General features: G+C 39.7%; 2 protein-coding genes across 2 annotated transcripts; one reads left to right on the forward strand and one right to left on the reverse strand.

Moving 5' to 3' along the window:
• The first annotated feature begins 13837 nt into the window (after nt 1-13837).
• On the forward strand, nt 13838-14983 carry LOC105211286 (uncharacterized). The gene has a single exon (XM_011182634.3). The coding sequence runs from the start codon at nt 13995-13997 to the stop codon at nt 14625-14627; it is 633 nt and encodes a 210-aa protein (XP_011180936.1). The 5' UTR covers nt 13838-13994; the 3' UTR covers nt 14628-14983.
• On the reverse strand, nt 14815-17076 carry LOC114804291 (uncharacterized). Its single transcript, XM_029041971.2, has one exon. The coding sequence runs from the start codon at nt 16521-16523 to the stop codon at nt 15141-15143; it is 1383 nt and encodes a 460-aa protein (XP_028897804.1). The 5' UTR covers nt 16524-17076; the 3' UTR covers nt 14815-15140.
• Between the last annotated feature and the right edge of the window lie 2093 nt (nt 17077-19169).

Below are 19169 nucleotides of genomic sequence, written 5' to 3' on the forward strand. Positions count from 1 at the left end.
TAAGACAGCTTAAAGCCATGAGAAAATGTTACTGAAGCTCTTCTCTATTTCGTGTACTGATTTTCCTATACTTTTCAATGGTGTTCAAACAAGTTAAGCCTCTCCCATCTTTACCGTAGATGTGACAGCATAGTCCTTCACTTAGCCCACAAGTTGAACCCCATATATTGAGATTGGCGTTTTCATGCCTGACGACACTAAATAATCAGAGGACATCTATACCCATTCTGACTTCAGCTTATATCAGGACTTCAGTAAAACCAAGAGCTCCTTCTTAAACTAGTTATATTTTGTAAAGTTATCGGTTCTAGTAATTCTGCGGACTTAAGGAGTTTCTCTTAAAATACTGTGCGTTTCTACAGTACTTTCACAGAATCTAAATCACAGGCGTTTCTTATGACGCCCCAAGCTGCAATTATTATAAATTCAGCTTGTATTAATATTTGTTAACAACAACAGCCTTGCAATGGAATATTTCAAAATTCGTCCACACCCACTCTCTCCCATACAAAGAAAGCTTCATGCTCCAATTATGTTCCACCCCTCGCGCCTCAATCACACTCCTCGGTGGAAGTAAAAAGGTTTATTCTTCACATTTCGGAGAAGAAAGCGACGACGGACACTTAAGACTAATGGATTTCATATTTCTTTGTTTGCTAAATAAAAACTTAGCCGAAAAATGAGAACACAATATTTTCGTCATGGAAAATGTACAGTTATTTATTTATTTATGTACTCTTATGTACATATGTACATTTTAAGATGAAAAGCGAGTGAAATGCTGAAAGTGTAAATAATAGCAAGAGCTATGAGCTTTTGCTGAAGACAAACGAGCTGAAGACGGCCGAGAAGAATCCGAGCGATGAGCTAAGCAAGAATTAGAAGGCAGTGGGGCATGACGCAGGAGACAACAACAACAGTGGCAGGAGCCGTAGTAGCGGCTATGGAAGTCAAAACTAACAACTAAGTAATAGAATAGCAACAACAAAATAATAAAAACCACAACGTCGCTTTATTTATAAAGTGCGGAGGCAAAGCCGTCGCGGCATATCGCTATGGCATGGCTAAGAAATTATAACAAATATTGGCATAAAAACGAAGTGAAACATAAAAGAAATAAAATACGCAATAACAGTAACAATATGGCACTATAGGCGCTGCAGCGGCCGTTAGTGGAGCTGGAAAACTGTTAATGTTGCCTCCCATCTCCCAGCCACTGTCAATGGAGAACGCGAGGAACAACAACCAATGTAGTTGACAGCCAACCAAATAACGGCCAACCCCAACAACAACAACACACCAACGCCAACTCTCCACATACTCAGCATGGACAACCGCCACCACTCGCCGCTCGCCAGCCATAAAAATCACACTCCACGACGATGAATGATGAGCGTTGAAAGTTATGATGACGCACGATGAACACTCAACAATATTGTGTTGTTGTTGCTGTTGCACGCTACTTTATGCGGCAATGTTTAAGTGTGTTAAAGAATAATAACAATAACGTCAATGGCAGTGCAAACAAACCATAATGCTAACGAGTATAACTGTCACACTACACAAAGCCAGCAGCAGCAGCAGCAGTGGCAGCAACAAGAAACTGTCGACCGATATAAAATAAATAAGTGGTCAAAAATGATAAAAATCTTTATGAGCTCCACAAACCGACCACCGAGCCGAGCAAACAAGTCGGAAACGCACACAGTCACACAGAGAGGCATGTGAGTGCAAATACGGCATACAGATAAACAGTTAAGTGGGTATGAGTGTGTGTGAGTTTGTGGCTGATAAGCAGAGCATTTATGTGTGCGAGCGTGCGGTAAATCTAGTCATAAGACAGAATGTTTGTGGCTTAAAGGCTCACCGAGCTGTATGGTTGCTCGCCTCTTGAGTTGGTCACTCGCTATGTGGGCATTAACTGTGGGCAAGATGTTCTCATTTGTGGAGTGACCGAACAAATATTATTTTTTTAATTCAAAAATAGTCATCTTATAAAATTAATGATTAATAATGATTTAGGAAATGTTTGTTCTCTGAAGTTCAGTTTGTGGGAGTGCCATCACCAGCTCACCAGCTCTCCTAATCGAATATGAGATTTATAGACCAACTTCTTATATCGAACTTTAACTTTTTAAATCTTTTCTGAACAGCTTAGGGCCATTTCCCAAATAAATAAGAAAAACAATTAATTTTTTGATGAGTAGGCGCAATTTGTAGTCTTAATGTGGTTTCTTATGTTGGAACATTGAGTACTATAAGCATACATTTCAGAGATTAGAGCTTACATGGGCATTTAATTGAATACAAATCTGGAAAACTTTTGCTTGGTTGACCTACATGCTTTAGTTAAGATTATTAAATGACTAAAAAGACACATTCTTTATTTTAGTAAGCTAAAACAAATCGCATTACTTTTCCTTTGCAACGCAAAACTTGTCGCAAATCCATTTAAAATTCGCTTTGTCCTCAGATCATAAAAATTAAAACGAATTAAAGAGCTTTGAGCTTTCACAAAACGCTGCTTTCCACAAAGCTTCAAACTGAAAAGTGAATTAGGAATAAAAAGCGAAAAATTCATCCGCCGACAGCTACAGTTACAGAAACGTTATACCCTTTTAACCTCATTGTGCTATAATTAAACATTTTCACACTTTTCTCTCATTACAGAGCTTACGTTTGCAACACCGCTGACCGCAACATCAGCGCCATTGTCTTGAAGCGAGACTGTCACTACGGTTAATCACCGAATAAGTAAAATAGGAGTGAATGTGAAAAAGCCAAAGGGATAAGAAATAGCAATTTAAAAATGGCGCACGAAAGAGTGGACATTGTCGGCAAGCGAAATCACACGGACACAGCCAACCCATGTGGGGAGTACCGGGTGCTGTGGAACGGGAATACTCGTATAATGAGAAGTGAGAGAAAAAGTGGCAAAAACTAGTGATAATACACACTGGATTGAAGAACAACTGCAAAAGTGGCCGAGCAACCGCTGTGGGGTGCGAAATGGTAGAAATATATATGTAAGCACACAGTAAATAAGTACATCCGTTAAAAATAAATATACCGTAGTTAGAGTATACGGTTTGTAGAGTTGTTGCCGTGCGGCGAAGCGGACACTTGCAACACATCAAGTAAATTCCGAGATTGTCAACCAGACACGCCCTGTGGCGATGCCACCGACACACTGAACACTGACCGGGAACGTACGTACACACAACAACAACAAGGGTATCAACAACAACCAGAGTGCGCAAATCAACAGCCTTACAAAAGTGCAGTTGCACGAACACACAGACACACGAACGGACACTTCTCGGGACAGCAGAAGCATCACTGAAAATAGAGAGTGGGAGAGGAAAACCGGAAAATGAGAAAAATTGAAAAGACACTAAGAAAAATTAAGCAAATAGACAGCTAGGATGGGCGGGGGTGTGGGCGAGCGTCGGTTGCGATAAAGAAAAATTAAGTGGAAAAGTGACCGGACAACGAGAAATAAGTGTCCGGATGAAATGAAAACTCCTCACTTGCCTGCACTAAGTCCGGCACTAAAAAGCGAAGGAACACCAGCAACGGCAGTTTGACCTCAGCGCAGACCGCAGGCGGCGTACCGTTATACGAACAGACCATCTGCAGCGCCGCCCACCCTTCGGCGTGTCACCCTGTTGCGGAGGCATTCGTGTGAGTGAAATTGAAGTTGTGCGAAAATTTAATAAAAGTAAAATGCGGTCGATTTATAAGGTGGGGAAATGTGTATCTGCGCTCCGTAAGCACACGACGACCGGGCGCGGAGTGAAGTGCAGTCAAAGTCCGGTTGACCGACGCTTAAAGTCAAGTCAATGGATGACAGGACTTTGCTTGTAATGCGATTCATTTTGCAATGATTTCGTGATTTTCCGACACTTTTGTAGATGTCAGACACAAAGCCAACAATGGATGAGCGACAGCAGAAGAGCATCGCTTGGCTGCAATAACTACCGTTCGCCGGAGTGGAGGCACGCGCGGACCCGGATTGCTTTAGTTGGAAAAGAAAATTTAAGCAGCAAAAAGAGCAAAAATGGGATTGACTGTCAGTGAACCTGTTGTCAGCATTAGCGTCAACCGAGGCGAGGAACGAAGCAAGAATGAAGAAGAAAAGTGAAGGTGGTGAAAACGCTGTTCGGTGAGCTGCTGGTAGAGACGATAGAGACACTGACGAAGGTAGAGACTACGATCAGCTGCGGTTCTGAGGTGTATTTGTGAAGAATGGTGTGAGCTTATTAGTTTTGGATTCACTACACACAGGTTTTAAAAGAAGTGTTGACGAGGTTAATATTTGTAAAATGTAGAATATATTCAAAGTGTCTTTCAGTTGTATATATAAATGTGTTCTCCATATAGTTCGATTTTTAGCTCTGATTGTCCAAACGCAATTCTTGATCGATGAGATATTTCAAGGGTTGTGACTGGACATCGTGGCTCGAAATGAGAATTCTTCAAAGTGGCTTGTGACGAAAATTTCCAAATTTTTGTTTAGTGTTTTAGAGTGAAGATTGCGATCAAACATTAGTTCAATCCTAAGATATTAAAATTTGTTTGTCTATCAGAATTGAATTTTAGAATTTGTGGCATATTCCTAGTAGTATTTATAGTATTTAGTTATCATTACGAAAACGCGGAGTTATAATTAAGCAAGCTGAGATCTCCAAGTAAGTTAGATTTTCCGATCTCATACCAATGCGATCTCATTTAAAACCCGATGAAATTATAAAACAGTATAAACAATCCCACCACAAGAATATCGGTAGCATGCTATTTACAATATAATATTTAACCTTTAAAACAAATTAAACACTTTAAAGCCAACATCCTTCACATGAAACTTGTACTTTTACTCTTTATTTATATCCGCCATTTACTTTCACCACGATAATTTTTTGAATGAAAAAGAAAACAACTTAAAAGCCGCTTATACAATGCCATCGAGCTCATCACTGGCTATAAAACTCTCACCAAGGCTGGATGGAGTGGCTTCTAAAAGGGAAAGGGTAACGAAATTTTACGACACCAAAGAAGTCACGCTTAACGGTACACGTATGTGGTTCATTTCGAAACTCCACCAACTTCATGTTGGTCGGCAGTAAAAGGTTGAAAGAATTATTTTCGCTTTTTGTTGCAATTCCTTTCAGTTGGTTGCAACAAGGACTTAGAGCTTTAGAGCCCCCGCTGCACACGCTGGCGCTCGCACTGTTTTTGTAATAGAAATTCTCAGAAACAAAAAAAAAAAAAAGAAGTAATAAAATTGGTGCACACTTAAATGTGCCATCACTTTTTATGCTTCTCTGTGATTTCTCATGTTCGACTTTTTATTATTTTTCACTTTTTTGTTGTGTTTTTGCGCCTTTGTGGTTTTTATGTAACATTTTCGAACATGTTTTTCACTTCGCTCGCTGCCCGCTGCAGAGTATTGAAAATCGAATACACTCTTAGCATAATGGAAAACGTTTCACAAGTTTTATGGCGAATGCGTGTTGCAGCTCGGGATTGCTTACTTTCAGTGGCCACATGCAGCAGCACACACAGGCACAGTACTGTTTTATGCTTTGTTGCCACTTTTGGTGTGACCTTATGAAGTAACAGACGTGGCTGTGTGTGTGTGTGTGTGTGTGAGTTAGCCATTTTTGCCACATTTTATGATATAACACACTCGCCCCGATTTCCAATAAAAGCACAGCAACGTCGTTGCACGAACACTTACATACTCACTCACGAACACATACGATCACACACGAGGGTGCTTTGTCAAAATTTGTTACTTGCGGCGGCAATGAGAAGTTAATAACCGAGATTACTAACCGAATTTAGGTTGTAAAATTTTAAACGCTTTTCAGTTGACTTCTCTTAGATGTGGAAATAAAAGTGTCCAACATTTCTTTGTGGTTGTTATACTAAACCCTTTTTTGACAAATACATATAGAAAGCAAACCAAACCAAACCAAATTTAAGTACTCTCACTTTATTTGATAAGTGGCAACTCTACCGCTGGATCTGCTTAAATCAAAGTCCGAAATACTTTCCGAAAGAATTTATATTTAGATGTTGCCATATTAGCAACTGAAGGTCCTATAGGAATAAATCGTTGTAATTGTCGGATCTTGCATACAGAAGATTCGGCTTTGAAAATATTTATTACTATCATATATATAAAATCCACTTTATACTCTTGATTTTACCACGTCTCTTATATCAAGCAATATTTTGTTGATCTTCTTTTATCTCATGGTATGTGTGTTTCTTGATATTTGAAGGAAATTGGAGATTTCTACCAAGGTTTCTATTACAAAATTCCTAATGTCAATTAAATTTGGATCTTGATTCGAATTAAAGACGCTGAGCCATCCTATTCATCTTAACTCGGTTGTGCAAATTTGTGCGTGACCTCACATCCAGATTTGCCCACCAATTCCAGAGAAGTAACTCCTAAGTTGGCCAACAAACAAATTATGTATTCAGATAAACAAGTGTTTAATTTAACATAACTTCAGTTGGACGTACAGTTTAGTCAACTCAGTTGCAGAGCAAAGTACCGTTCGGAGAATAATACAAGCCTCGGTCTCGCTTGCACAATGGACCAATTAAAACGAACGCAATTTTGCATAAAACGTGAAAGTCACGCGTGCGTGCAACGTGAATTGCTCAATTGCGTTGAGCAGCAACAAAAGTGGCCAGTATAAAAGCTGAAAGAGCAACAATAATAAGAACAACAACACAAACACTTAGAATCAAGCGCCAGTAAAAGCAGTTGAAGCACGACAAATTCCCAAACGAGCACTCTCCGAACTCACCCAAGCCAAGCCAAGCAAAATAAACGCAACGATAACAAAATAACATATTTAAAAGAAAAAGCAAAAACAACAAGCGCTCTAACTTTTAATTTACCCTTTTAAACTTGCCACTTGCAACACCGAGTGATGCAAAGCTCTGCGTCGGTTGCAACTTTGCGATTTCCGCTTTCAACCCGAGCGGCGACGAGGAATTTTTTCATTGCAATTCCTCGCTCATGGCACACTTAATGAATCTACGCAGAATTATTAATAACGTGACCCGCAGGGGGCTCAGCCGCCGCCGTAATGCGGAGAGGCAATAAAAATGCTCGCTTTGCTGATGTTTCGCTTGCGATGTAAAGTGAAGTGCAACTGAAGCCGAGCGAGTGGCGAATGCCCCAAAGCGATTAGTGTCTGCAGGCTGCAATACAGCAAGCCAATGGGTCAAAAAAGAAGTGGGATCATTTTTGCCTCGAGATGATATATATGAATAAATGTCTGTACTTATTTCTAGAAAGAAGCCTCATAGTGTGGTAGCTGTCGGGTTTTATTATGGACTTTGTTGCCCTCTTTGCTCAATTGTTCACTGCAAGAATTAAGAATTCTCTTTCTTTCTATCCTTCATTATTTCCATCACTTTCTCTCCTCCTTTCTATATCTCTTTCTCGGTCTATCGTCCTGTATTTCTAAACTGTAGAACTGGAGAATAAGTGGAATTCGAAATAAATCATAGAAAGATAATACAGAACAAACTGAAAACAAAATGGTGGAACCACATCATTAAATGCACCAAACCGAGAATACTTGAAACAGAAATGTGCGCACTGATTGGAGCCACATAAAATCTTCCACACGCCGCAAGCTCAGTGTGTGTCGGTATTGAGCGAAGATTTCAATATTGACCAAATTCTCTCTAAATCCCGCCACCCAACTGCATCGAAAGGATTAAAATGAGCCATACATGCGGCGCCTGGAAAAGCGTTTTAATTTCCCAAAGGTGCTTTGGTTTTGCACACAAAATCTTTCTAAGAAAAAAGAACAGCAAAACCAAATTCACAGTTGAAATATTTGGAGCTGCAAGCAAAAAACTTAAAAACCGCGGAGGCGAAAGCCCCCACTTCCTGCTAAGTCGTGGTGGCATGCAACACGGCCGCACAGTTTGCGAATGCCACAGCTGTGGCGCGAATATTTCACCACTTACTTCGCTAAGTTTCCACACTTTCTACGAATGTAAATGGCGATTGCGGCGTTAACTGAATTTGCAAGGAGCGAGAAGCAGAATTCGACGTAAGCGTCTGCAAATGTAGTTAGATTGAAATACTCGACAGATATTTGTTGCGTTTTTTGCGTTTTGTAATCTTCAGAAATGAAGTATCAAGCTTCATTGATTGAGAGGCTCATAGGCAAACATTCGGAAAACCATTCGAACTTCCAAAAACTGTGAGATCTTGAAGCTCATTTTCAGGAACGTCAGGAAGAAACATGAACTATGATTTCGACGAAGCAGGATCAGTAAGAAGTAGTTATGGACTTTATTGCAAGGTCAATCAATGTATGCGATCTAATTTTAACGTGGATTCAACTTTTGATTTCATCTACCTTTAGACAATAAAGTAATGACCGTTATATGTGTGGCAGCGTTGTTTTTAATTAAAAATTAAACCAATTTTATGTTTTGCAGTTTGTTTTAATTTTACTTGTAAAAAGATGAAACATTTCCAGAAACGAAAGGCGGTCCAACATCAATAAGTAATCACGGCCTCGCTATTTAGGCGGCGAGCAACCTTTGGTTAGCTGCCAATAGCAGGCAATCAGCAACATATCACGTACAATCAACCAACTGTACAAGTATAATTGCTTTTTAATTGCGAGACCCATGCCAATCCCTCACCCGCTCACACACACATAGCCACTCATGAGTACACACCGAACTCCGATGTTTTGTTCCAAGAACCCTTTAAGCTCATCTCATTCGCACTCGCAAAGAAATTGCCTTCATTCTCCTTCATTTCATTTTCAGCTGAAACCTAACCTCACTACACGTCACCTTGCCACAGCTCATCTAAACGAGCCAAACCAAAGCAGGCACTTGCAACAACCCACTTGGCACTTCAGCCGCCTGGTTGCAGCTAAATTACTTTCAGTGGTTTTTTCAACACACCACTGTACACACACACTGCAATAACAACAACAACAACACGTGCAATTATGTATGGACTGTGTTTGGATGTGTGTGTGTGTGTGGATGTCGGTAAACCTGTGAAATATTTATCCTTTCAACAACCGCACGCGTTTTAGCTACCATTAGAATTAGTGGCGCCCTTCGGCATCCGTTGTTTTTGTTGTTCGGCTGTTGCCATCAGAGAGTAAGTGGGCGAGTGTATGTGTATAACGGGACCTGTGTTAGACTATGGCACTGATTGTACATATTTTACGCGCCATTGATATTTGTTGCTTCAACTCATTTGAAATTCAATTTTATTTCACCATCGCCATCGCCAACGCACCGCCATTGTTGTTGTTGTCGAGGGTGATCAATAAAGCAAACTATGGGAGATCGCGACTTAATTAAATCCCAAGCCAATAATTTCCACGCCACATCAATGTTGTGGCGGCAAGGCTGATGCTGGTGCGAAGAGCAGTGGGGTCACACCCACACCGCCAATGGGTGGGGAGATTGTGTTCTAAACCAGCATGGAAAACAATAGCCACACATACATATGCAGCTAGACTATGTACTATGTGTGTACTTATTTGTAATAACACAATAAACCCATGCATACGAGTATATCTGTATGTAAAATTATTTAGAAATTTGTATCTGCAGCTGGTGTGTGTTTCCCCGATTTTGTGCATCGTGTTTCTGTTTGTTTGCAAGCGAAATTTTGGAAATTTGCAAATCGAAAAATCAACAAAACAGTGAAAGAACGCCCCGCAAAGTTTTGACACATGCAGTTACCGTTAGTTCGCTGATGTTGATGTTGGTTTTGCAGTCGAACTCCCGCACACTCGGCCATACTATGTTCCTGAGTCCCCATATGTTTTCCATGGAAACTTTGTAATTTGGTGAACCGTTGGTAATTCTTTAGAACCAACTGACACACAACTGCAAAATCTACGTACGAGTACTTAACCCACACATCAGTTCTAATCTCTACATCAGCTTTTCCTCTGTGTATCAATTTAATGTCCAAAACCACATAGTTGACACTGACCTCGTTTAAAATAAAACCCAGAGAACTTTTATGACAAAGGTTCTCTGAAAAATGAATGAACCCTAGAGCAACCTAATTATAATCAAGGGCAAGGGCTTTACATTTCCAGTTAGAGTTAAGATTAACCTCACTATCAGTATCAGACTTGTTTGTGTTTCAGGCCAGAACGGTATCGCTTTGAACTGCAGAGTCTATGAGCTTGCGCGTATGAGCAGCCTAAGTACAATCTCATCAAATTGAGAGCAAGTTGGTGCCCCACTACTCTCCTCCCCTATAGACGTTGGCGACCAGTTCATGTGCGACTGCAAGATCACTCTAGTCTAGAGTGAATCGATCTACTGAGCTATTATATCCTTCAGCAAGGTTCAGCTCGCCGCAATGGTAGAAGTCTTTACTGAACAGTGTAGTAGGCTTACATGCCGTGAGGTTAAAGATCATGTCAAAAGCAAATTTCCATATTTGCATGGAGGAGAGTGAGATTGAGACATCTAGACACTTGCTCCTTCAGTGCCCAGCTTTTGTTAAACTGCAAGACAAACTTCCGCGAACTATATGAACTGTCTGTATATTAGTTGCCTCAACGAATTTGTGAAAGGCTCAAAGCTCTTGGTCGGCTCTTGAGGGACTATTGACTGTAGCTGTCCAAGAGGGATCTCTTGTGGGTTTCTCAAGAATCCGCCCCATAACATAACCTAACCCAACCTAAGGTTTACCAACCTATTAATATAATTAAGAAACTATTAGACAACACAAAGAAAGTGGAAGAAACCGATTTTAAGATTGCGATAATCTTAATTTTACAATTGCTTGCTGTTATGGAACGCTTTTATTTGAGCTAGTTTGCTGAAACTGTCTCAGAAGTGAGGTGATGTTCTTCTCATCTCTACATATTTCTCATATCTTTTCGTTCCTCCTCTCCAATAATCTTGGGACTCTACATTTTACAAGAGCAAATAATACCAAGACTGACCAAGATTTCTGATTCTCAGTTATAGGGTGAAGAGTATGCACCAGCTTCCCTCATTTCCCTCTCTTTTTTCTCGAAATCTCTCATACAAAGCAATCCATACAACGGTAATTGAATTCTGGGCGGAATGCTGTCCCTCACAGCCACCAGAAGAACAAAGTTCCAAGTGATTTATTAACTCGTCATGAGTAATAAAAGCATCGCCAAGGAGACCACCACCTACAACAACAACAAGCGCGGAGAGTTAATGCTAAATGCTAATTTATTTGCACACGCGGGTGTGTGTTGGTGTGTGCGGCAAGTTTATAACTGTTTTCATTTGTAATTGACTTTGCTACAAATGTGTGCGATATAAAATAACAAAACCGCAACTTGTTCGACAGCGGCGGTCGGGTGGCGGTGGGGGAAGAGTTGAATTGAGTATAATTGGAATTTATTGCGCTTTAATTAACATTTAAGTTGATCCACATGGACGCGACTACACAAAAAGCCACTCATAACACCTTAATGGCAGCGCACTCAACGAACACACTACACCAACAACAACACACACACAAAAACAGCGAACACACATACAAGCAACCTGCGCGCATGAATACAAATATGAAATAAAGAAATGGAAATGAATGCGAGAGTCGGTGTGTGTGCGAAATCATAACTTTTTGCCGCCACCATCTCTGCCACACTGTGTGGCACGTGCTTCGACATGCGGTGGAGGGCGCGCGTTTTGTGAGTGTGTGTGTGTGTGAGCGCGTTTTGCTTTTGTGTAATTAAAATTAAATTCATGACACACACAAACAGCTGTATGTATGCATGTGTGATACCTGTTGGCCCGGCAACCTGCCACATTATATAACGTGAAACTAACTGACACCTCAACACCACACCAGAGAACGGAGAGAAAACACGTGTGACTCTGCAAATTGTACACCGGAGCGTGTTCGAAGAGTCACGCCAAAAAGTTAAGGAAATTGTTGACAACGCTTTTGACTTGCCACACCCCCCCCCCCCCCCACTTGCGCCAAAATTAATTCTGCCTCTAGATATACATGTGTATGTACTCAATATGTTTACAACGCAGCCGACAGGCCCCACTGGACCAATAAAAATCAATTTTTGCTAGCCAATTCGCTACAACTGCTGCATCAGTCGTGTTGAATGTTGTTTTTGGGCGAATTCTTTTATGTGTGTATTACATTTATATTAAAAAATTTTGTCTCCTGTTTAGTGTTTGTGCCCCTATTTCTAATAAACCAAGTAGTTTTGAAGTTATACCTCAAAAAACAGAGCAAAAACTATATAGCAGAAACTAATCGACCAATTTCAATTTTCGAAATTTGGTACTAATATTTTCTTGGCATCCCACACGCTTCAGTTTGAAAATGGACGAAATCGGTTCACAACCACGCCTACTTGCCACCACATTTTTAATTCCATCTGAATTGTTCACTTTACAATACATACATCTAGAACCAATGAAAATATTGGAGCAAAAGTTTGGGTAATGCTGTATTAGAAGTGTGTCCTCATCTGTCTAAAAATCGCCGAAATAAAACTGTAACTTTTCAAGGATCCAAATACCCAACATGCGAACCTCGGTGCCTACGGCAGCAAAAATATAGGCAAATCTTTCAGATATTCTAAAGAAATTCAGATTTTTTTTCTTATAATAGTGTGCTTCTGTGCCCAAAATGGGCAAAATCAAGTCAGTAATATACCATATACCTTATGTATATAGGGATTTTTCGGTAGACTTTATATCGCATATATATAATATGTGAGGTTTCTTAACGAAATTAAGTCAACGTAAAATCTTGATTATAATATAGCTAGGTGGTAAAAACTGTTGAAATCGGTTCAGGAATTACCTCAAGCCTCATATACCATGTATATATATATACACTCACTCTAGTGCAAACGAGTTATTGCGAAGGTAGACAATTTGAAATTGCATGAAAAAATCTCTCCTTGAGTTTAATTTCTTTCTCAAAGCCAAAGAGTCATAAAAAATGCAAAAATGTTAAAGAATCCTTTCGGTGGCAATATTTCTTGTACAGAAGCAAGAGAAAGGTAAGTGAAAGCATATTTTTTCATTCTTTGCAGCATTTTAGAGCAATCTTTTATAGACAGAAATTGCAATATTGTTATGCATGTTTTCAATATGCGCAACGGTAAAAAAATTCTTGGCCGTGCACATACAGACATAGAGACACATTCAAATGCATGTTCATAGAAATCATATCATTTGTGAGGCCAATGGAGCAGGTGTCAAAGGCAGGAATTTCAATAAATTTGCAATAACGAAGAATCTATGTATATAAAGCATGTGAGTCCATTCTCTCACATATGCGATGCTGCCCGCTCAAGCACACTCACGCATGCATAATGTGCGTGCCTTTTGACACACTTGCACTGCGCACTTGCAACGTCCCTTGCAACAAAACCATATAAATATTGTGCGACATCAATAAAATTTCAAACGGCAATCCATGAGTTCCATGACAACTGCGAAGCTTGCCAATAAATGAGCTCTCTCTTCCACCTTAGTTACTTGATGGGGTGGGTCAACAAAATGAAATCATAAATCTGAGCCATAGGTTGAGATAACTCTCAAATACCGCTTGTAGCGCCTATCATAAAAATACTACAACTGTGATAAGCATCTAACCAAGTTCTCTATATGAATTGAGACAAGAATGATATAGGAGTATGTATATACGATACTTAAGTCAAACTGAGAACCACGAAACCCTTACGATTTTCGTAAAACTTATTATTAGTATTTTACAAAGCCATATTGCAACACCCTTTATTTCGCACACAACTTTTACAAAGCATTCAAACTGCCAAATGGCTGAATAAAAAAAGCCAGCACAAAAACGAGTACAAAATCAGAAAGAAGAAATATAAAAACAGATACGTTTTGTCAAAATTCAGCACAAAATTTCAAAAAACATTTCTTATTTGAAAAAATAGCATAAATTTTGTCTTTAAAAGTAACTTAAAATGCTGACAGTTCGAAAATTTTGCCATAAACTACACATGTTCTTCCAAGAGCACTACCCGTACATTTGGTTCTTGTCGGTCTTCACGATGGTCTTCATCGGCTTCCTGCACTACGAACTGAAGCACAACAGTCGCGATCTCATCTACTGGAAGGATCTGCTCGATTTTTGCTACAACGAACTGGAACATTTCGCGCTCATACTCATTATGATCATTGTGCTCATCAAGGTCATTTTCCTGGCCTTCATCATTGTCATGAACTCACGTTCGTTCACTTGGTTCGACGAACTGTCGCAGCTGGAGGTGAAGAAGCGTTATGCCGACTTTCTTTTCATACGTCTGATCGCCGATATCGACAAGATCGAGACGAAGTACTTACGCAGCGCCAAGGAGAATGAGATTGCCTCGCTTAAGAGCTTCATATTGGCCCACGAGGATATGCGCAAGACGATTGATAACTTTCGTAAAGATGCGCGCAAATTGCTGACACCCAATGAGATCGAGGTGTCGCTGCCGATTGAGGAGGTCTACGGGCTGATGGACGACGAGGAACGTTTGATACGTCGCTCACGTTTCTACCACATGGACATCTCGGCAGACGATGAGCTAATCAAGTCGCTGGTGAATCCGTAATTCGATACGTGTCATGTTTTATTTTTTACTTTCGGATTGGGGCTCCATCCGGGGCCGTTCATAGATTATATCAACACATTGTACAAACCACTTTGAAATAGTATACTTTTGTAAGGTGCGATTAGTTTAGCAAGAGCCCAGTTAACTCTTAGTTGGTTGGTTCTTCATTCGAATGTGTGCACTAATCCAAGGATCGCTTTAGTAATCGCTTCAAGCGCTTAATGTAATCATTGGGAAATAACGGTAAAATTTTAATTTAATTTTAATTCGGCGCAGATTTTTATTGAGAAATGTTTAATGACAAAAGAATGCAAATATATTTTTAAGGATGGCGTTTTGCAATTCTTTTCTACAAATTTGGCATTGCATTATATATCTCTTGACTTTGGGGAGCCCTAAGATTGTATTGTTGTGATTACAGACATCGCAAATAATTCTAGTTGAACAGTCTTTATTTATTGTTTCTTATTTACATATTGTATATTTCACATGCTTATCACTATAACTTAAAACCTACAAAAATGGTGCATCCTCAAACTCTCCTGAAATGCTTTGCGAAAGTGGAGCGCTCTGTGTATTTTCGTAACGTGACGGAATAAAGTGATTGCTATGTCGCAACTTCGGACGTGGGCGCTTAAACTGGAATGTTTCGTGTTCCAATTTCGGTGGTGGTCTTCCACCGAATGGCGTTGGTCCATAGGGCCAATCCTCAATTTCGTCCTCAACCTCCGGCAATATGGGATTGAAGCGCAATTTCGTTGGTCGAAAACGTTCGCGATGTTCATGCCGTAGGATCTCCCGCGGTGGACTGTGAAGCTGCGGTTTTGGTTTGAAGTTAATTTTATCCGAACGCACCCACTCGGGCCAACTCGGCGGTGGTGGGTGCGATAATATATGCGGTGGCGACTTGGGTTTATGTGGAGGCGGCACAACCACATTCTTATAGTAGTGTTTGTGTATAGTGATCGGCCGACGGCCGTGACGCCAACGTTCGCGTCGCTTCTTCTCACGCCATTTCTTCTGCTTGATGATGTCCACACGCTTTCTGACATCGAAAAGTAGGTGAAGTGCTGGTTTTACCATAAAGCTAAGCGCCATAAAACCTAGAAATCCAAACACAACTGGCGAAATGAGCGCAAAGAGGAAAACTTTCAAGGTGAATGGATTGAGTACCGTAAAGAAGGCGATAAACTTGATGAACGGGTAGAGTACATGCTTCAAGTGATTGAGATATTCTTTCTTCTTCTTTTTCAATGTGTTCTTTTTGCGTACAATGTACTTGATTTTCTTCGGCACCTTGGTGGTCGTTACAACATGATAATAATGAGGTCGTTTCGTGGTGAGTTGTGTGTAGAAGATAGTGGCCTCCTCACCAATCGGTTTCTTTTTATTTTTATTTTTTCTCTTTTTCTTCTTCTTCTTCTTCTTCTTCTTTTTCTTTTTCTTAGCCGCCTTCAAACGTCCCGGATTGAGCAGTAGCTGCTCCTGAGCGTCGCGTATTTCATCCAGCTGCAGTTGACTGAGTATATTGAAGGGTTTCGACTCGGGCGCGAAAAGCGTGGCCGGACGCTTTGACATGATGCCCAAGTTGGGCAGTTTTCGTGCGCACCCCGACAATATTTCACTCTCAGTGGAATTACTGGTTCCACTACCACTAAACTCCGTGCTTAAAGTCCGCAAAATTGGAGCTTCTTCACTTACGCTCTCTGTACTGTTCCGGTTAGCTTCTTCTAGTAACTTATTTTCGTGAATATTACTTAAATTCCTCACTGAGACAGCAATGCCACACTCGGTCATCTGAACTAGTGAATCATGTAAATTTGCCGCACCCCCCGTCGCTTGCGCCCAACTGAAAGCCAAAATACACAGCAGAATTATGAAATCCTTCAACGACATCCTTAAGTACTCGACCACACTCAAGTTCACAGCAAACTTTGTCGAATTATTTGAAAAGTTTTTTGTGCCAATTTGCTGAAGCGCACTTAACTCAGCTCAACTTTTCCGAGACTCTTTAACACTTCAATTTGTTTCAGTTAGGCGTCTAACTGTTTGCTTGCTGCCGCCTTCTACAGTTACTTTTGCGGTTCGCCGCCGAAATTGGACTGAATTTTAAATGTTCGCTTGCCGCTTTTGCCACCGCGTTCAAAATGTATGCTAATATGCGCGTCTGCGTGTATTTTAAGCGTCTTCACTGCCCTTACCGCTTCGAGTTCTGATACTTTATGGCCGCAACTGCTGGTCTTTAACTGGGCACTACCGGACAGCCGCTGGTTCTACCTGTTTTGTGTCTGGGCCAGCTGAGACGTATGTTATAAAAGTGAAATTATTCTTACAAATATTTTTGTGTTGAGTTACAACATGTTTAAAAGCTGCTTTTTTTGCTATCTTCGACTAAGCTATCAAAACAAAGTGTATCCTATAGGAAATTTTTAAAAGTAACTGCGGTGTTTGGTATTGTTGTAATGTACTTAGTCTGTTAGTGCACTCGATATTTTGGGCGATTGTCAGGAACTATCAGACTAAGTAGTGGAAATTTAGAAAATAGCGCTGTAGACTGTAGAGATTCGAAAAGCTGATTGACAATACTTTAATAAAGAAAAATGTGGAAAGTTCGGCATTACACAAAAACTCCTCTTTGTCTGTTGAAAAGTAAGGTTATGCATTCTAAAATATTTGACTAATATATTTCGAACTTTCTCTGCATTATTTTGTTTTGTTTAATATTCTAATTCAAATAAGAATCTCTAAAAGCGACGAACCAACTTCAAGTCATAGCAGACTAGTCAACATTTCCTACTGGGTGCTCTGGTGCTTTTGCTTTACGGATTTTCGCGCGCCACGAAGTTGTTGTTACCACAAACATTTGGCAGAATAAACCATTGGCGCGTCGTTCCCAGCAACATTACACTACAGACATAAGCGCGAGTATATTTGTTCCAAAAATATACAAACCGACATTCATGCAAGTTGTATTTAAGCTGTTTATGTTGTGTTTTATTGCCTTGGCAAAGTTCTTTACAGCCGGAAATTAAGGTCTCTGCGCGTACAACTGAAAAATAGTCTTAGTCTTTTTTTATTTTTCGAAAGTGAATTAGTTGTTGTTATTTTACAATCATACGAGTATTTTAATGTGTCCAAACTTAATAGTTGTGAGTAAATTCAGAGTTTAATGGCTCAATTTCAACTCTTTTGCTCAAGTGATTTATGAAATGCTTTATTAAGCAGAACTTTCTAGTGTGAATTTAGTACCAGAGAACAACAACACATAGAAACAAATAGACTACGGCATTTGCACATAGATTATTATGGAACTCTCCGCGAAATTTTAATGTTTCAAATAAACGAGATGCCTAAAGATGTACGACCCCTTTGAATAACATTTTCTATTTTTTGGAGGAAGGTGTGATTTGCTTGTGGTCTGAAGTGCGCTGTTCCACTACACAGAATGCTGTTTCGATCCAAAGCCACAAAGTGAACATTTTTCTAATAATACGCATATTTTCAGAGGAACCTAAATCATTCACGCTTACCACAAAAAGAAAGAAAAGCTCAGCGTAGTAACTAGCAAAGCTAATTAGAATATTTTGGAATAGTTTTCTTAGATTTCATTAGAATGTCAAAACTTAAGTTTTCTCGTAAGAGAAACACCCATAGTTTTGATATATTGAATCTGTATAACGGAATAAGAACGAGGAAATCAAAATCGCCACAATCATATGAGCCTGCTCTAAGTCTTTACCTTACGTTCTAATTTGAGTGGATTAAGAATTACTTATGACATGACACCATTAACATCATCGTTGGTGAAAAGTTTAACCTCGTTTTATCCAAAGGTCTATCAACTGCAGGGCTCTTCAGTATAAAATGGTTCAGCTGACGAAATAAATCATTTACAACAGTTTGCACTGTATTATTGTAAAACAGTTTCTGCGAAAAGAGAAGATCGGATTCTGATCGTTTTCAAAGACTCATCGCGTCTAAACACGCTTCATTCTTTGTTTGGTTTCCACACAATGTCTTTATAGACAATCGACAATCCTTTGTAATGTGAAATAACGTTCCGGGTATGTAATCCTATTGACCTTAATCAGACATTTTATATTTCTCATTTGAATGAGAGCTTATTGTCTTCTATTATATTCAACATATGATGAAACTAACATCAGAAAGAACTGGATTTGGACTAACTCTCCGATTATATCAAACATTTTTTTACCATAATTGTATATGTTTCATATTTCCACAACATTAACATTTTATGTAGCTAGCAAGAAACAAAAAAATAGGCGAGTTATCTAAAGATACCGTTTCAAAATACTAGAGATAATCTGGATGGATGGTCATTTCCACTCACAGCTGAATAAGGAGTTACAAGTGAGCCAAGATTCATTATGAAATCTCCATTAGTTTCAGAGAAGAAGACTTTTAAAGGTGGAACCGTTATATGGGCACCGTCGGTAGTTATTTTGGATTTCAAACACGAGAAGCACCACAATCGACTAATTCGCCCGATTCTAAACGTCTACTCTAGTAATAACTGCC

The sequence above is a fragment of the Zeugodacus cucurbitae genome, chromosome 4 (genome assembly GCF_028554725.1).
Source record: "Zeugodacus cucurbitae isolate PBARC_wt_2022May chromosome 4, idZeuCucr1.2, whole genome shotgun sequence".
NCBI classification, from domain to species: Eukaryota; Metazoa; Arthropoda; class Insecta; order Diptera; family Tephritidae; genus Zeugodacus; species Zeugodacus cucurbitae.

Bases quoted from the DNA above. Each gene is read 5' to 3' on its own strand.
- LOC105211286 (XM_011182634.3), top strand. From the start codon at position 13,995: ATGCTGACAGTTCGAAAATTTTGCCATAAACTACACATGTTCTTCCAA.
- LOC114804291 (XM_029041971.2), bottom strand. From the start codon at position 16,523: ATGTCGTTGAAGGATTTCATAATTCTGCTGTGTATTTTGGCTTTCAGT.